At 34.2% G+C, this 18,184-nt stretch overlaps 2 protein-coding genes across 3 annotated transcripts in view; one reads left to right on the forward strand and one right to left on the reverse strand.

The window, feature by feature from the left end:
* Positions 1–120, reverse strand: part of LOC150098808 (sphingomyelin phosphodiesterase-like) — a 127,146-nt gene extending 127,026 nt beyond the window's left edge. The window contains exon 1 of the mRNA XM_090405718.1: positions 64–120. The gene's annotated coding sequence lies outside the window, so the exon portion shown is untranslated. The remainder of the gene's footprint in view (positions 1–63) is intronic.
* A 51-nt stretch (positions 121–171) lies between these two features.
* Positions 172–18,184, forward strand: part of PRL-1 (protein-tyrosine phosphatase 4A family member PRL-1) — a 33,483-nt gene continuing 15,470 nt past the window's right edge. The window contains exons 1-3 of one of the 2 annotated variants that reach the window (XM_090405719.1): positions 172–329; positions 1,362–1,506; positions 12,567–13,162. In XM_090405719.1, coding sequence (XP_090261845.1) covers positions 13,046–13,162 — 117 coding nt within the window. In that variant the 5' untranslated portion in view covers positions 172–329; positions 1,362–1,506; positions 12,567–13,045. The remainder of the gene's footprint in view (positions 330–1,361; positions 1,507–12,566; positions 13,163–18,184) is intronic. The other variant, XM_090405720.1, reaches the window with a different exon arrangement.

Raw genomic sequence — 18,184 nt, forward strand, 5'->3', positions numbered from 1 at the left:
TAGCATATTAAATAAATGAACACACCTAATAATAAAATACAGAGGATATCCGGTGGCACATACAGTATTTTATCCATGATGATCAGATGGTGACCACCTGTCAAATAGACTGCTACCGAGGCTAAATACCAACAGGCAACACACTAATTCTATATCTACCTTACAACACAGCCTGACGTCAGACACGGCGACCATTTCGGTCTCGTTGGTAGTTAGGAGGAGCTTCTACCATTTGTGTCGAGCGTTTAAACCGTTCGAAAATCGAGTGAGTGTGTGTGCGTGCTGGATTTTTCTAATATCTTTTTTCTTCAATGAGTAGCGAAAAATCAGTAAGTAAACAATTTCTATTTTTTAGTGATCATAAAACTCTGTAAAAAAGCAAATTAGTGCTGTCTTGAAACTATAGACGATGGTCTCCGTTCTTTATCAGTCTTCCATTTCGAGGTCGCTGTATCCTGTACGAAAGTTGTTGTTTCTTGGTTCAAGAAATTATTTTTTCATTTAACGCAGGGCTAATTTTTAAATGCTTATTAAAACAGAATGAAAGCGATGTGAATTATTACTGCATATCACGATTATAAATGTCATCTGTTTTATCATGTTAGCGTATAATTATATATATTACTTCAGGATGGTAAACCATCTCTAAGTATCCTATTAAGTGCATCATAACCGATTATATGAACGGAATCATGCTGTATACAAATCTAAAACATTACTATTTGTTCCTATTGTGGAAAATTCAGTTCCTTTCTGGCCCAGTTTTTGTAAGTGAAATAACAGTGTTGAATATGAATCAACAAAGGAAAAATCTTACTAGCAAAATACTACTCAAAAAAACCTATTTGTGTGCTAGAGAATTGGAAGTTTAAAATGTTTTAACTCCTGTAAATAGGAAGATAATTCCTGTGATACCTTGCATAAATATGAATATTTCTAAGCATTTAGATTTTATTATTTGTAATTGTCAATTACAAATAAATCACAGCAATGTTTCTCATTTTTACTTATAATTTGCAACATTTGAATTTAAAATGCAGAACTAGGGAACCAGCTGGCAACTGAAAATGGGAAAAAAAAAACATTGCACATACTGTATGTACTATAACAAAACAACCTGAACATTGTCTTTCTTTACAAACAATGAGATGTAAACAATATTATGATCAATACACTTATTTTTTAATACATTTACTTTTGTATAAAAACTTCAAAAGGTGCTGTTAGTAGAAATATGAGACAGGAATTTTCTTTCTTGGATTTGTATTACCAGGAAATTTAATTATGATTTAATAATTAGTGTAATATCCTTAAAAAATAAAGGCAGAAAACATGTTTGACTGGTTCTTTTCCTTTACCAGTAGGTAGATGGCCAAAGGGCAGAAAAGAAATTAAAGGATATGTCAGAGAGAGAAACCTCTGTTTTGAACATAGGGTTCCCTCATCTGTTGTAAATATGATGGTCAGCCCTTTTTTGATGCTCAAGAAATTCAAAATCTCTAGAAGGTATTTATACTTATTCAGTACTAACTGATTTTAATGTGGATAGCTACTTTGTTGTTTGTATGGGAAGATATAATTGTTAAGGAATGCCATATAAACATGAACATGTATTAAAAAGACAGTTGGTGAAACTTTTCAAGATGTTCGACATTAAACTTAAGTGTGTGTGTGTGGAGAAAAACTTCATTGGAAGAAAATTTTCAGAATACTTCAGAAACTATTGGAGCAGAAGACAAAAAAGATTGCTTAACGTACACAAGCATTTACAAGTAAAGGTGCACTTTTTTTTTATTATAATTTCAATATGAAGACATTCCTTTTTTTTTTTTTATGGAGACCAGTTTTTGTTCTAGTGGTTATGTATCTTAATATTGTGTAAGCAGCAGCTTCATTTTGAATCTAAATGATCCTCTAGAGTGAAATTACATTATTTTTTAAAAAGCAGTAAATGCAGTTTCTAAATTTCTCCCTATGTTATGAATATTAATAAAGACTGAGATTTTGTAAGCATTAAACCAGATTGAGGATTACACAAAATATGAAAGAAACTAATCATTTAATAATCTGAAGTAGTATTTTGCAGATGAGTTGTCCAGACAAGCGAACCAGTTATAAATGGTATGTTCTGTCTTTTATTGTTTGAAGTATCTTCCAGCTTTATTCAGTCATGATCTAATATTTGATCATCTGAATAACAATAATTGCTTTACTATGTAATACCATAGCAATTTATATACTTTTGTTTTGTAATTTTTATGGTTTGTGGGGAAAAACATTGTAACTAATACTGCATATTATGTTATTATATATATATATATATATAGGTTGGAAGAGAGAAAGGTTATGTGATAGTTGTTTTGAATAACTTAGGTTCCCATCTTTAAGAAATACTGTTCCAAAAAGTAGAATGAAATGAAATAAGGAAGCCATAGAGATGATCCTGAAAAGAATGGTCAGAATGTTGATGCAGGTCTGAAGTGTGCCCTGTAAGAATGGGCAAAATGTTTATCGGTTAAGAAGTTTGGTGGATATAGGTTAATAAAGATGCAGAAATTTAGGAAGATCTCTACATCATCTTCATTTACTATTGCTCTTTCCCATCAGATAATTTTCTATATCATTGATGTATAAATTAAACAGAGGACCAAGTACTGAGCCCTGTGCTACATCAGTAGTCAGGACTCAACTCCTCCATTAACTGCTCTGATCTATTCACCCTCTAATCACCAGATTTATATCCATCCTCATTTGTTCCAATTTATGCAAGAGAGTTCTATGTTGATTCTTGTGAAATGCTTTTGCAAAGTCTAGCAGGATCACCGAGTAGCCATTTCCCTTATCCAACTCCATTGTCTCTTTTGATTATAAAAAGTAAGCAAATCACTAAGTCAAGACCTACCTTTCACAAAACCATGATGTCCCTTATAGAGGTATCATATTCCTATCTATCCAGTCCTGAATTGTCTTTTGCTAAATGATGCTGAATGGTCTATAATTTGCTACTTCTGTGTTGGAGTATCCTTAATGCTTTGTACTAAGGTTTAAATTAAACAACTTAGTCAAAGGAGCTGATAATTCCCTTGCATGTTCTCATAATACAAAAGTTGATATGCTATATAAACCCATAGCCATGTTTGCATTGGGGTTCTGCAATATTCTAAGTGCCTCTGTTCTCTCATCATTGTCACATCCAGCATTGCAACACCATCACCTAGGTGGTACACCCTTGCAAAATGATCTCTCAGCAATTCAACTATTTGGTTTGTTTCTGTTATCTCCTCACCATCAGCACTTCACTTTTTTAATCATCCAATCATAGACTTTCCTTCCTTTTTATTTGCCGCATAGTAAAAGAACTCATTGGGATTTCTTTTGACCTCATCAGCTAGCTTTTTTCTCATAATTTGTTTTGGCCTTCCTTACCATACAGTTCATCCTTCTTGCCTGTGCCTTGTACTGCTCATGGGCATGCTAATCAACTTTATTTATTTTTTATATTCTTCTACAATTTGTTCACTTTGTCTGCAACTCTTGCTTAATGATGTTATTTATCCTTCTGACTCTGGGTGTACAGTCTGATACTGCTTTCTTCAAACACCTTGACCACCAACAGCTCTCTCCTTTAAATTCTTATGCTATGGCACTGCTGCAAGCTGACTCTTCAGTTTGTCATAATCGCCTGCTTTGTAATTCCACATATATTCCTTCTTAATAGAAATTTCTGCATATCTGATACTCTCCCAGCTCAGGACTACATGAACACTTTCCCCAAGCAGAGGAGAGGCAGCATGGCTAGATTGGTTGCTGTTAGGCTCTCTGGTGCTCTGACCAGATCTAGCACCTCTCAATCCTAGTGTCTTCTCTGTTACATGCCATTTCAGCTAATTATCTCTCAGTAGCTGTATAAATTCCATTTCCTTACTCTCCCTATAACTATTCCTCCTCCCAATCTGTTTCGATAGTTGAACCCCCCCTCCCCCATAATACTCAACCTGCACTCATCATGCTAATTTTCTAGAGCATATCATCTCCATTATATTACGCCTGGATTTTAACAGTAACCAAATATAAGGCATTTATCTCACAAGATAGAGATGTGAAAGATAGCTTCAAATGAACTGCCTTCTGCATCCTTGTCCTAATATACTTCAATTCTCCTGCTATCATTACCAATCCCCCTCTCTCCACATCCTGCTGCTTCTATTCCTATGATTATATCATCCTTGGTCAACAGTCTCACTAATCCCTATGATGTTTGGTCAAATAACTCCTTGTCCTTATTCTGAATACTTCTGGCATTAGTATACATAAACTTCAATTCCCTCTTCATCACACAACCTCCTTTACACCTTGTGTTGCCCACTAAAGTTATGAACCTAAAGAGCTACATTTAGCATCGTGTAATCACTCTCTCACTTACTAACCTGTAAGTTGCATGGACTCAAACTCCCCTGAATCCTCCCTAAACATTCTAGTTTCCCTGGCTCTGAACAAACATGATCTCAAGACTCCTGATCCCAAATCCATTCAAATGCAAGCCATCCATCTTGTGTAAATCCTTCCATCTAACTCGCTCCATAAATCCACAAATTCTACACCATTCCTCCTACACACTGACTCATTCATGATCATAGCTCTCCATGTCAGCTCACCTCTATCATACTGTGGCAACAGATTCGATTTTACTTTAACTCTTCTTTTTTTCATATACTAGCAATTCTTCTATATCTTCTCACATACTACATTTTTGTCACCTGTTAAATCATTTGTACCAACCAAAATAAATATCACTTTCACCTTTGCTCTCTTTATCTTTTATATCATTACTAACTTCCATAATCTCGGCACCAGGAAAATATTTTTGTCATACTCTTCTCAAGCACTCCTCTTATCAATAAATTATCATTCAAAATTCAATCCTTGTTCTTTTGCTTTTTCATACTCTGCTTTCTCTCCTCTTCTTTTGCTTCTGTTAGACATTTCTTCAACCACTCAATCTCACATTTTGTTCTGTGGAGAACATGTACGTGCACTATTTTTTCCTTTATAATATTGTAATTCTCTTGATTTTCCACATTTTATTCTTGCAGTCATTCATACTGTTTGCAGCATCAACCTTGTCAGTCATATTTTCATGCATTTCGTCTTTCAACTCACTGCTATCATTCTTCTTATTCTCCTCACACTCCCTGTATTTGCTTTTGAAACACGACAAACCCTCTCCAGTTTTGTTTACCTTCCATAAATCTCATTCTACGAAGTGCATGTGCTGCAATGAAAAAAATTTTGAAAGTTGAAATAACCTGCCACCGTTTTACATATTAGTGCCATGATGTACAATACAAAAAAAAAATAATAAAAGTTTTGAAAATCACACAATTATGCATCATCCTTATAAATATAATAATGCAGAAAGATAGGTTAAGTTCTTTTTGAAAGGATCTAGTGATAATTATTGTTCATCACCATATGCAGCACCTGCCACCCTCTAGCAGCAGATTGGTTCCCTTTCAGTACTGTCACATACATTATACAAACTATCATATGGCAGCATATGATAGTTTGTCATAGGTATATGACATACCATAACTTAAGCATTTATATTTCCATGATTCCTCTTAATATGATAATCTGTTTGGCTTGAACCCAGCTTCTTGTACTTCTGATTTCTCTTTCATGGTGGAAGGGAAATTTAGAGAACAGACCTTAAATGTTCTTGTAAATCTTATCTTTCCACATTTCAGGGTCTTCATAGAAACAATTTTCTATCTTAAGTATATTGATATGTACTCCTGATTGAATATTTCCTAGTACCATCCTCTCAAGTCTTTCATAGTAATTAATCCAGATGTCAAGAATATCTCGTTCAATTTTGTGTCATCTTTATCATCTCTGATTGATTTTATGGTAGTTACTCTTGCCTTTCCTTCATTTAAGCTTTTTAAATAACTAAAGGAAATTTTGCTACCTTCCTGATATTTTTCTTATGTATTCTTAACAAAAGCCTTCCCATGACTATTATTTACCACTTTTACACATTGCTTTCTTATATTTATCTCTATTCTTTCAACACACATGCTGATTTATTAGCTAGGAACTTTCGATATGCTTTCTTGTTTTCTATGGTTTGTTTGGAGAGTTGTGGATGAATGGAATCATGTTGTTGAAATTTTTGGAACAAAAACTATGCAGACAATGGTGTGTAAATTATTTATGGATGACATTTTGCTAGTTTAAGCTAGCATTATCAGAGGCAATTCAACACCACAAAACTTGAAGATAGAAACTAAAAGCATTTTAGTTTGTCTTCACTGAGTTTTGTAATGTTAAATTATCTCAGATAATGCTAGCTTAAGCTAGTGAAACATTGACTGAATAATATAGTAAATGATATACAGTAGATCCCATTGTGTAGTTTTTTGTTCCAGAAATTTTGACATGAACAACAATGACAGCTATGGAAATTTAAACATAGAATTACGTTATCTTATGGAAAAGCAGCCAGAGTCGGTTGTTAGCACTTTGTTAATGGATTCAAGGTGAAGTATGATAAATTGTGTGGATAGTTTGGGTCTCTTATCTATTATTTATTTTTATTTTTATTGTATATTTGAGTCTACAGTTCACCTCTGAAAACTGCTTGACTTTGATTTTTTTTAAAAAACTTTACACACTCGTGTAAGAAACATGTTTAATAAGCTGCTCGTTGAAATTATTTTTGAATATAACAAAAAATGTTTTGTTATATTCACGAATTAGGCCAGAAACTCTGGTGTGAGATCTTTCTTATTATGCTGACATCAGCATGTTAATTTTCTCACTGAGGCCTCAATAAAAATTGGAAGCAATCTGGTGACTCTCCCCATACTGTATAGCAATATACACTTCTGAAAAGAAGTGTACTTTCATTATGGAATACTAAGGCAACTGATGTGAAGTCATGAGCTTCTATATTCAAGTAGCTGGTTGTGAAAATGCTTCAGATGGAAACCTTTGCTTACACTTGGGAAAGGATTAAAGAAGAAGAATATAATTTAATTTCTTGGAAAGTTTAATTAAATTGACATCCCAAAGAGTTTTGCCATTATGTGGCAAGCAAGAGAAAGAATGACTGGAATGATGACAGTGAGTACTGAGGTTTGTGAAATGATAGATAAAATAGTTGAGTTGCTGAGTGACTACTTTTCAAGGATATATCAACCAAGTGAGGTTACTGCAGGGACTGGTGTGGGAACAGAGGTGGATGAATTGGAGGTGCTTATGATATTGCAAAAACTCGATATAAATGTATCTTTGGGATTAGATAGGACACGAGTTCTCTTTTTACGAGAATGTGCAAGGGAACTGCCAATGCCTCTGAACAGAATCTCAACTCTGGTGAAGTCCCAAGAGAGTGGAAAGAGGGCAAAATATTTTCTTTGTATTTAGAAGTCTTTAAGACTGCAGTTACAAATTCTATACCAATCAGTATCTAAGGAGTGGTGGTAAGAGTTCTGGAAAAGTTGATCAGAGAGAGCATTCAACAAATGGTGGATAAGAATATTTTACTCTGATTAGTGGCATGGATTTTTCTAAGGCATTTGACAATACCATGTGGAACTGTTTCACAAATTGAATGGGATAGATATGAAACTGGTGATATGGAAAAAAGGGTGACTAGACAGAGACCAGAAAATATATAGGGGATCAGATTTGTGAAGAAAGGAGGTGACTAGTGATGTGCTGTAAAGCTCTGTACTTGAACCACTGGTGTTTGATTTGTACCTTTATAAGGTAGTCATGTCTACACCTGGATTATGCTCAGGTCTAGTCACTTAGGTTTCTTGGGAATGAGGAAGTAGTGTAGAGGATCCAGGGGCAACTGACCAGAATGGGGGTAAATAGAGGGTTTGAAGTGCAAAAGTTGGTTAATAAATGAAAAATAACAGATAAGATATATATGTGGTCAAGGCTACATAGTTTACAGGATTGATCTAACAGAAATGTTTCAGCACCTGGCTAGAGAGTGTAGAACAAGAGGTTAGTTATCCTTGGAAGTTGTCAGTGTGGTTGGCAAGGATGTTAGGACTAGATTTTTCATGTGGAAAGGGGATTATGAGTGCTTTTTTCTGTTAATGGGTTCACAACTGTCATTGGAATCTTGGTCAAATAAAGCATTAATGACTGTAGATTGTGCTTGAAATGGGCATGTCTTTTAAGACAGATTTTGTAGTGCATGTGAAAGTTCTCTGCCATCTTGCTGAAGAAGGGTTGGGACATCTGGACATGTTGCATGATTTTATCCCTTTGTTCACAAAGGTTTGAAGGAGGGTCATGGTGGAATACCCATTCCTTCAACATATCCCAAACAAAGGCATCAAACGATGCGAGATCAGGAGAACATGAAGATTGTGGGAATTCTGTGAACCTCAAAACGAGTCTCCTGTGGGGTTTTCTGGAGGCTTATTTCAAGTAAGGCAATGACGACGCTATTGCTTGGGGTATGGAAACGAACAAACTGCTCATAAACATGTTGTAAGCTTGGTCCGTTTGCTCTTCTAACTCCATATGAACGAAAATAATACTCAACAATAAGCGTCTTTTCTTCCAACATCAACACCATTGCTACAGCTAAATGTAATGCCGTAGGCTCTACTCGTGTTCTTTTATTAATGCGCATGCTGTCGAACAGCATATCTTATAGCACGTGTACTGAAGGGGGGGGGGTAGGTTTTTATTTATTTTTAAACCACAATCTAAATATCATAAAGTAACATTTTAGGTAAGTTGTGGGGGGGGGGGGTATATAAGGTGAAAGTATAGAGCCATCCACCATGACAAATTTCTGAGAGAAAAATAGTCATTTGCAAAGGGTAATAGGCTGATCATAAGTTACTAGATAATTTTGTTGGAGTTGGTTGTTAATTCTTCATATATATGTTTTTTTAGACAATCAAATTTGAGAGTATTTGGATCAATAGTTTGAAGGCTGATTTTTTTATTGCCCCTTTTTTGAGATGGGATAAATGTGGGCTTGCTTTCATGATGTTAGGTAAATGTCACATAAGTGGCATCTTGTGAAGACAATATAGGACTAGTGTTCATTCTGGAATGCAAATTTTTAAGCTCATTTGTACCAGAGACATGCCTTTCACATAACTCCTAACATTATCATTCCTTTTTTTTAAACTTGTACCATGTATATGCTGCTTGATAACATTATAAATCCCGTGACCCAACACAATATCTGGTTTTGATGAGTGATGTGTGGGATAATTAGATGTAAATATCAAAACTGGAGCTAACAGTGAAGCTTGTGATCAAAAATGTAATTTGCTATCTCAAGGTCACATTCTCTGCAACTCATTATGTAATAATTGAAATTATTTAACTTGATTTAAGTTATTGTAATTTCATCCAGAGTATTTTATTTCTCTGCAGAGTGCAAAACACATTGCTGAACAAAATCTTGACTTCGAAAATTGCTGATATGTAGTCTGCTTTTTTTTTCTTTAGCTACTTTTGATTGGAATGGTCTTCATTTATTCAAGAATTTTCATAACTTAATCATTGAAATAATTGTATACAGTAGTCCAACCATGTAAAAGATGAATGTTAATTGAAGATTACTGCATTTGATGACGTTAATGTTAAATGGTGTAATGCTTGGTTGAATGAAATTTCAAAAGTGGAATGCAATTGGGAAACAGGCTTCATAGTAAAGGAAACTTGGAAAGTCTACCCTCCACTTCCAAAAAAAATGGAATGCAACGTTGCAAACATACGTAATTTACAACTGGCATTCCAATTATGTTAGGTTATAAGAGTTCATTATTTACATAATTAATATCTGAAAATTTTCATTATCACGAGTCACAATGGTTAACAAGAGTTGAAAATTAATCCATATAAAAAAGTGATAATGAAATTTTATATAACGATTACCCCAGATTATAGAAAGCTTTGGAGGAAGAGCTTTAGATCAGAATCCTCTAGAGCTGATAGCTTGGTAGAGATATCTAGGTGAGTTTACTTGTTAATCACAGAACAATTAATGCTGGAAGTGAAAGAAAATAGTGTTGCTATTCTTTCTGTATTACTCAAAATAAATGAAGGTACTGTGCATATAGCACACATTGGGATAATTGCCAAGCATATTCAGTATGCACAAATGTCACCTAATAGTGGCACCAGATGGTGGTGCGAGCAATGCATACAGATTTCCCCTGTTCATGGTCAACCTTACCTTCTTGTAGTGAAGGCTATTTCCACAAAAGGAACTCTGCATCCATTGAGCATATATGCTCAAAAGCTTAGTTGAAGGAAATGACAGATGCCTTCATCATCACCACCCAGTTATTAGAGGTCTGAAGTGGCCAATACTATGCTTAGTTTCCAGAGATGGAACTTGTTTCTCCCTCTTTCTCATTTCCACATTATGAGTAATGTCCTTCAAGGACGTTCCAGACTTCCTTTTTGTGTGTGTGTGTGTGTGTCCATCCATTCTTAGTAAGAATGGGTGGACTAAGAATGTTTTTCCTATTTTAATTAATTTTTTATTATTTTTTTTTACATAGTTTAGAAACTTTGCTCTAGAGACCAAACGTGGATCTTTTTAAAAGCCTTTTCAGTCCTCCGGCTGGGTGGTAGTGATTTCTTGCATCCATGCCCATGGTGAGATTTGAACTCCTGCCTGTTAGTTGGAGTTGCTAACAGCAGTAAAATGGTGCCATTCATAGATTTCCAGACATTTCCCTAATCAGTTGACCCATACTCTGTCAGGTTGTATGAGTAGGGGTTTGTGAGGGGGTACTGTAGAGGCCACATATTGCTTTCTATATGGGCATCTTTTCTTACTGTCTATCTCTAATTTAAGCTGTTTTCTGATATAAAAAAAAATGAAACAATAATAGTGCAGTGTCTCTGTGATTAAAAAAAAAAAAATTTCCCTCAAAATCTGACTAATAAATGCAACATGCCAAAAAAATCTTTTACGCATTCACTTTGCCAACATTCATTATATAATGCTAACATAAAAGATGTATACCATCTAGACCAGCGCTTCCCAAACTGTGGGCCACGGCCCATTTGGGGGCCATGAAATAATGAAAACAAATTTAAAATGTTTTAAGACTAAGTAGATTTTTTTATCTTAAAAGAAATGTGTTTAATTTTTATTATTTCTTTATTGTTATTTTTTATATTTTAATGGAAACAAAATCGCTTATTGGTGCGGGTTCACAAATTTTGCTTCCTACGTACATTGGCGCTTAATGAATATTAGTAAATATATGCTTATTTATATAAGTTTCATTTCAAAGCAGAAATCTAAGAATTGCAGTTTCAAATATTTCACCTGATATTGACTTTTTATGTAGCAGTATTGAAACACATCCATCAGATTAAATTGTTATTAAACTTCTTTTATGTTTTTAATTCTTTCTTTATTACTAATCGTTTTACGTTTCATGTGCTTATACTGCAAATGTACAATAATAATATATAAGGTAATGTGTATGTAAGATGCCAAAAATGTAATATTTGCATTTGATTTTTGCAATATTCACTGTATATGTTTTGTATTGAATATAAATACAATAAATATAAAATCAGCTAATGCCTTTTTTATTCCCGTATCAGAGATAGATGGCCCAAGGCTATCACTAATTAAGCAGTGCGCAGTGAAGAGAGACGGCTCAAATGTGCCGCCATCTCGTGGTCCCTAACCCTGACACAACATATTTAATATCTGAAAAAATAATGTGGGTTCTACGGTCGATTTTCTTGAGTTTACGGGAGGAAAAACCTGCTTGCCCGTGCCAGAGATAGACTAACTCGGGAACCGGTCGAAAAAAGGCTTAGAAAAATTTCCTCTAGTCGACGACTAGACTCGACCAAGTCTTCCTTCTTGCGGCCAAGCGCCGTGGTGTGCAAACGCCCCAACCACTGAGCTACACAAGCTCCTACAATAAATATTATGTCTATATTACGATTTGTTTTTGAGGGGGGGGGTGAAATATTTTACTTTTTCCAAAGGGGGGTCCTGACATCCAGAAGTTTTGGAAGCACTGATCTAGACTATTTCTCTTGATAGAAACCCATAAATTTAGAATTTATGTTGAGCAGAAGAAAGTAATCTTTTTTGAGTCTAAAGATATTGGATATGATGTATCTCTTCCAGGATAGGCTTGTTAAATAGCAAATAAGATAGATAATACGTTTTTAGATGCTTATGTTTAATATTTCAGTGTGTTCATTTTTCAAAAACATGAACAAACGTCCATGTCATAGTATGATTTGCTATTCGCTAACCAGGCTGCTGATCAATATCAATAAGCCAGTAGAAAATATAGATATGTATTGTATTGTATGTCTCTCAGTATTGAACTAAAGGAAAGTTTCATTATATTGTTTATTACAAATTCATTTTTAATACTGCAAATTTATGAACAAAACTTTGAGATACCAGTACTGCATATCTTATAGAATGAATGAATGTATAGCCTTCTGGTTGACCTTAAGGTTTGTAGCCTTGGTCAATCAGAAACAATTTATGAATCTTAAATTTGATTCTTGTATTGCAGGATCCAGAGAAATCAAATTACCTATTGATGGAATTTCTGAAGGCAAGTGGGGAGTACTGCAGGGCCCAGCACAAATAAGCCAGCAAGTTAGAGGCAAAAGAGGTTAAAGCTGTATATACGTCCAGTGTCATTTTGTCGATCCCATTCACATTGGCTAGTATTCGTTTTCATCATTTCCATATGGGGTAAACAGCTTGCCTTGCAGAAGACGTCATACTGCATTTATTGAGTTGTGAAGGAGGTGTGACAACATAGCAAAGACTGGTGCTTCATCTAAACAAAATTGGTTGTCAGCAGCCTTTACTTTTCTTGCAAGTGACGGCTTTCTGGATCAGGGTGGACTCAAGTGGTAGAGCTTTCTCCTCCTTTTAATATTTTGGCTTTTCTTTCAAAATTTTCAATTAGGTTTCTGTTTATAGTTAGCAGTTTATTATAAGGTGCCCATTTGAATTAAATTTCCCTTGCTGTTCTTTCGAGGAATGACCACCATGAAACAAAAAACAATGCGCCCAGCACCGTCCGAGATTACCTATAAAAACATGCGGTTTCTTATTATGGACCGACCTACTGATGCAACAATCCCTGCCTTCCTTGAGGTAAAGATTAAAACTTTTAAATTTATTTATTCTATTTTAAATATAAAGTTTTATTTGGATTATCAGTCAGTTCCTTATAGTAATTCATCAATTATGATTGTGAATATATATAAATGCAGTTTTGGAAATTGCTGTATGTATATAAATGCAGCTTTGGAAAGTGCTGTATGTGACAGATGCTTCAGAGAATCGGCTATTTTCAGAATTTGAATTATGATCAGTCCTTTCATATTTAATAGAGATACTCTTCTGACTACATAAATAGTTGCTGTTGCAGACTAGGCGTTATTTTGATCAGATTTTTTTTACAGATACTGTGGCTTCAATGAATAGCAGTGAATAAATTGATGTTACATTTGTTGAACACTTTGTGAACCAATTAAAATACCCTTCTTCTCCCATCACAGTTGAGAATTCACAATGCATTAAGCTAAGCTGAAGAATTTTGACAAACTGAATGAATTAGAAAAATTGATTTTTTAAAACCTTTAAGTCAAATTGTCCCTTTTTTGTTGATGATTTCAACTCTTATTAATAAAGTGATTGAGATAAGATACTGAAAATGCTTTTCCTTCATTTGCTTTTGGGTTTCCTTCCAAGCAACTTGGGCATAGTAAGTGATTAAAGGGGGGGGTCAGGACATTACCACCATGAAAATGAATTCTGAGGAAGATAAAATTATATAATTATTATATAAAATTATATAAGATAAAATTAATAGAGATTGGAGTAATTATTATTTGTTTCAGAATCCAACATGATCTTCCATCACATAGGCTAGACTTGTAAATATTATTTAATGTAATTCACTTGTTTATAATTTAATATTCATATAACTACCTTTAACCTTATTTAATATTTAATCAAGGATATATGTATTAATAATGAAAAGACTGTATTAAATATTATTAAGCTATTTTATTTATTACTATGTTAATATTATAAGAATTTGTATTTGATAATTTAACTGCGCATTAATTGAAATGTAAGTATTCTTATTTTGTTCCTGTTTGTAGAAGTTTAGAGTTATGCAATACCTCAATTTTATTATGTTTTGTTGTCATGGAGACGCATGTAAGTAAGCGAGCGCGAGAATTGGAACACAACATGAGGAGAAGGTTTATTGAAAAGAGTTTTAGATCACGAGAACAATTTAGGTGGGAAAAACAGATATATAAGCGACGAATGCTGGAATTAGGAGATTAGAGAGAGATTGGCATTAGGTTGGAATCGGAGTATTCAGGAATCACAGTGTGATAATAGCGAGTCTGCAAGTCACTCAAGCAGCTAATAAAGTCTACTAGTCGAGAGGCGGTTAGCTAATAAATTGTAGAATAACAATTATAGCTATGGAAGACAGCTGAGTGACTACTAAATAGGCTAGCGATATTTGAGTTGAGATTCAATTTCAGGGCCGACCTTTCAAGGACATACAGAACCTTGAAGCAAAGCACGAAGTTCTATAGAATAGTAGAGGCTGTAGAGTTGAAATTTACCGTTAGCTGTGCTTAGAAATATATTGCCTAAGGAATTAAATGAATGCAGGAAGAATGAACAGCTGTGCATATAAAACCTCAAGTTCAGGAATTATTGTGTATTGCCTTAATTCATAAGTGATCAGTAGTATTTCATTCAAGAACATTTGTTTATGTGTATAGTGACCGATGATTAATTTAGTTATTGCTTAGAAGATTTATTTAATGAGTGCCATATACTGTTTAAGTGTTTACAGTTATAAAAAGTGTATAAGTAGATGAAGATAAAAGATTATCGGTAAGATTATTCTTACCATTAATATTCCTGTAGAGTTGAAATTTACCGTTAGCTGTGCTTAGAAATATATTGCCTAAGGAATTAAATGAATGCAGGAAGAATGAACAGCTGTGCATATAAAACCTCAAGTTCAGGAATTATTGTGTATTGCCTTAATTCATAAGTGATCAGTAGTATTTCATTCAAGAACATTTGTTTATGTGTATAGTGACCGATGATTAATTTAGTTATTGCTTAGAAGATTTATTTAATGAGTGCCATATACTGTTTAAGTGTTTACAGTTATAAAAAGTGTATAAGTAGATGAAGATAAAAGATTATCGGTAAGATTATTCTTACCATTAATATTCCTATACAGAGAAGTGTGAGTTTCATCCTAGAATTTCCTTATACTAACAATAACTATTGAAGAAATTAGCTAAAGTGTAAGATTAAAAGTGTTTGTTTGTAAAGTAGTGTTACTGCAATTTTATTGTATTTGGAACTTAAGGAACTGTGAGAAAACTGTATTATAGAAATAACAGAATTACCGTTGTATGATTATACTTATCAGAGAAGCTTAAAATGTTTGTGATATCTTAATTACTGATTTGAATTTAAGTGTAAAACTTGTGATTCTAAATTAAATGTTTGTTTTTGTTTATCTAAAGTTGTATTTTGCCTGAATCTCTTTTACTGCCACCATTCGTAAAATATTCGAACCAAAGCGGGAGTGATAAATAAGTTAAATATACTCGGCCAGTATTTATAATAACAACATATAAAGGAAGAGTAGTTGAGAGTTGGTTTATCTTCAATTCTTGAACTAATTCAGATATAAAGTGGCACAGTCTTTAAATATAAATTTTCTTTATATTTGAATTAGAAATCAACTTACAACGTATCAATTAGTTAAGAACATCGTAATAGTAATCACGTCGGATCCAAAGTAAGGATTGACAAGAAGTAGGATCCAACAACCACCATGAAAATGAATTCTGAGGAAGATAAAATTAGTATGCTGTGCTGGCTTTTTTTTTTTTTTTTTTTTAATCATAAAGCTCTGGAAATTATTTACTTTAAAAAAAATCAATTTCAAATGATCAAACTTTTTAGTTGCACTTATTAAAATTTTATGTTTTAAGAGATTTTTATTCTGCATTCTCTTAAATACAGAACTTTTAAAATTGGGTTTGAATTGAGTACAGTGTTATTAAAGTAAATAGTGTGTTTGCATAGGGAGTAAACATTTTCATAAATCTTCAGTGTTAATCTGACACCAAGTATTTAGATAGTAGAAGTGATAAGTGTGTGGTGGCTCACTTTGGCAAGCTAATGGGAACCAAAGAAATAGTTTGTTATAGTGGAAAGCTGGCTGCAGTGAACTTCATGTAGGTGCATTATACATAGCATAATGGCATTGGTGGTTTCATTGTTGCAGCATGCATTTTTTTGTGGGGGAGATATTAGTGCAATACATGTACAGGAGAAGCAATATTATAAGGTTCAGATAGGTATGAAAATTATTGGTGACCAATGTGTATCTTATTTGAAATGCTGATAAACATAAAATAATAGTTTAATGATATAAAGTGGTTTTACAGCCTACTTTCTGGGGAAAAAAAGTTTCAAATTATCCTGATTTCTTGCCTCCCTTAGGGAAATACATTTTTGGCTGCAACTAATGACCTGAGAAGTATTGTATGAAGGAAGATGTGAAAAAGTTATTGGAAGAAGACAAAAAGAAGTGTGAGAGGATGAAGTTTGTAAGTCTACTACCACAATATGACAGACGCAAACTGAGGAGAGCAATGATGCTAATAAATGAATACACAGGTTGTGCAGAAGGGATTGTGTAGAGTTTGTGGACATCTAGCCTGTGTGTGATGGAGACAAATGTTTGTACAATGCTGATTGACTTAAATGGATTTGGAGTAGGTGTCTAAAGAGAGCTTTTGTTCACTGAGAGTGTTGAACTGCAGAATCAGGAAAACTAAAGAAATTAGAGCAGGTGTGTGTGTGTGTGTGAAGGCACTCATGAAGTGAATGAGTGTGTAAATGAACAAAATATGCAGACTTTGGTTTCTTAAGCAACAATATTGAACAGGATAGGCAATTTAGGATGTAAAAGTAGTTGGGTTGGGGGCTTAATGCTAGAAGTATTAGGAATAAGGAGTTTTTGGCATTGGCTAGTGCACCCTTGAAGAAAGTTGTAGGCATTGGTGAGACATAGCTAACAGCATATGATGTAGTCACAACAGGGATATAATATGATGGATTTAGTATTTTCATGGAGGATAGAGTAGACAGGACAGGAGGTGGGGTACTACTGATGATGGCAGATGAATTGCAGCCAACAAAGTAGGAATCAGTTGGGCAGATGGCAGTTCTTTTGAGTCAGTTGGATTGCTAATGTCAGGGTTGGTGTGAAAGAGACAAATCATTGGTTTAGTACAAGTTGAGTAATTATTATTGGGGGACTTCAAATTTGGAGACATATATTGAAAGGAGAAAAGATCATATGGCAGGAAAAAAATGGAATTTATGCACTTAGAGGTAATTACTTGAAGCAAAATTTGATTGAGGGGAATCAGAGCATGAGTGTCAGATCTGGTTATAGGACCAGAAGACCTGTCTATAATTACGGCTACATTGCCTTCATTTGGGTGGGGGGAAGTGATCATGTGGTCTTGACTGGAAGAAGCAAAACATTTCCAGTTAAGAAAGGGTAAGTTAAGTAGTGTAATAGTTAATCAGTGAAAGAATGGATGTCAATTTAATATGGAAAAGTGTAAAGTTATGCAAAAGATTACAATATAGAACTACAATCAGGTGATTGTGATCATTTAGGAGGCAGCTTGAAGCAGTACTATGGCATAAGGATCTGCAAGGGAAGGATGTACTGTATATCCAAGGTCAGGAGGGTTAATCAAATGGATGAGTAGTATCATTAAGCATGGGGGGGGGGGGATGTGGAGGGTGTATAAGAAGTAGGTGTCCAGCTAACTTATCAACAGCACAAGAGTGTCAGGAAGGAAGGAAGGCAAAATCAGATTGTGCTCATTTCTTCAAAAGGAAATCCCAAAGAGTTTTTTCCATTATGTGGTAAGTAGAAGGAAGGATTACTTTAATGACTACAAATGGCAGAAAGGTGACAAAAGCAGACAACATTTTTATGCTATTGAGTGACCATTTTTGCAAAGGTATATCATCCAAGTAAAGATATCATTATAGCAGAGGTGACAGGGACTGATGTATGAACAAAGGTTG

Source organism: Typopeltis vanoorti, chromosome 15, assembly GCF_054136105.1.
Source record: "Typopeltis vanoorti isolate ZY-2024b chromosome 15, IOZ_Tvanoo_1.0, whole genome shotgun sequence".
Lineage (NCBI taxonomy): Eukaryota > Metazoa > Arthropoda > Arachnida > Uropygi > Thelyphonidae > Typopeltis > Typopeltis vanoorti.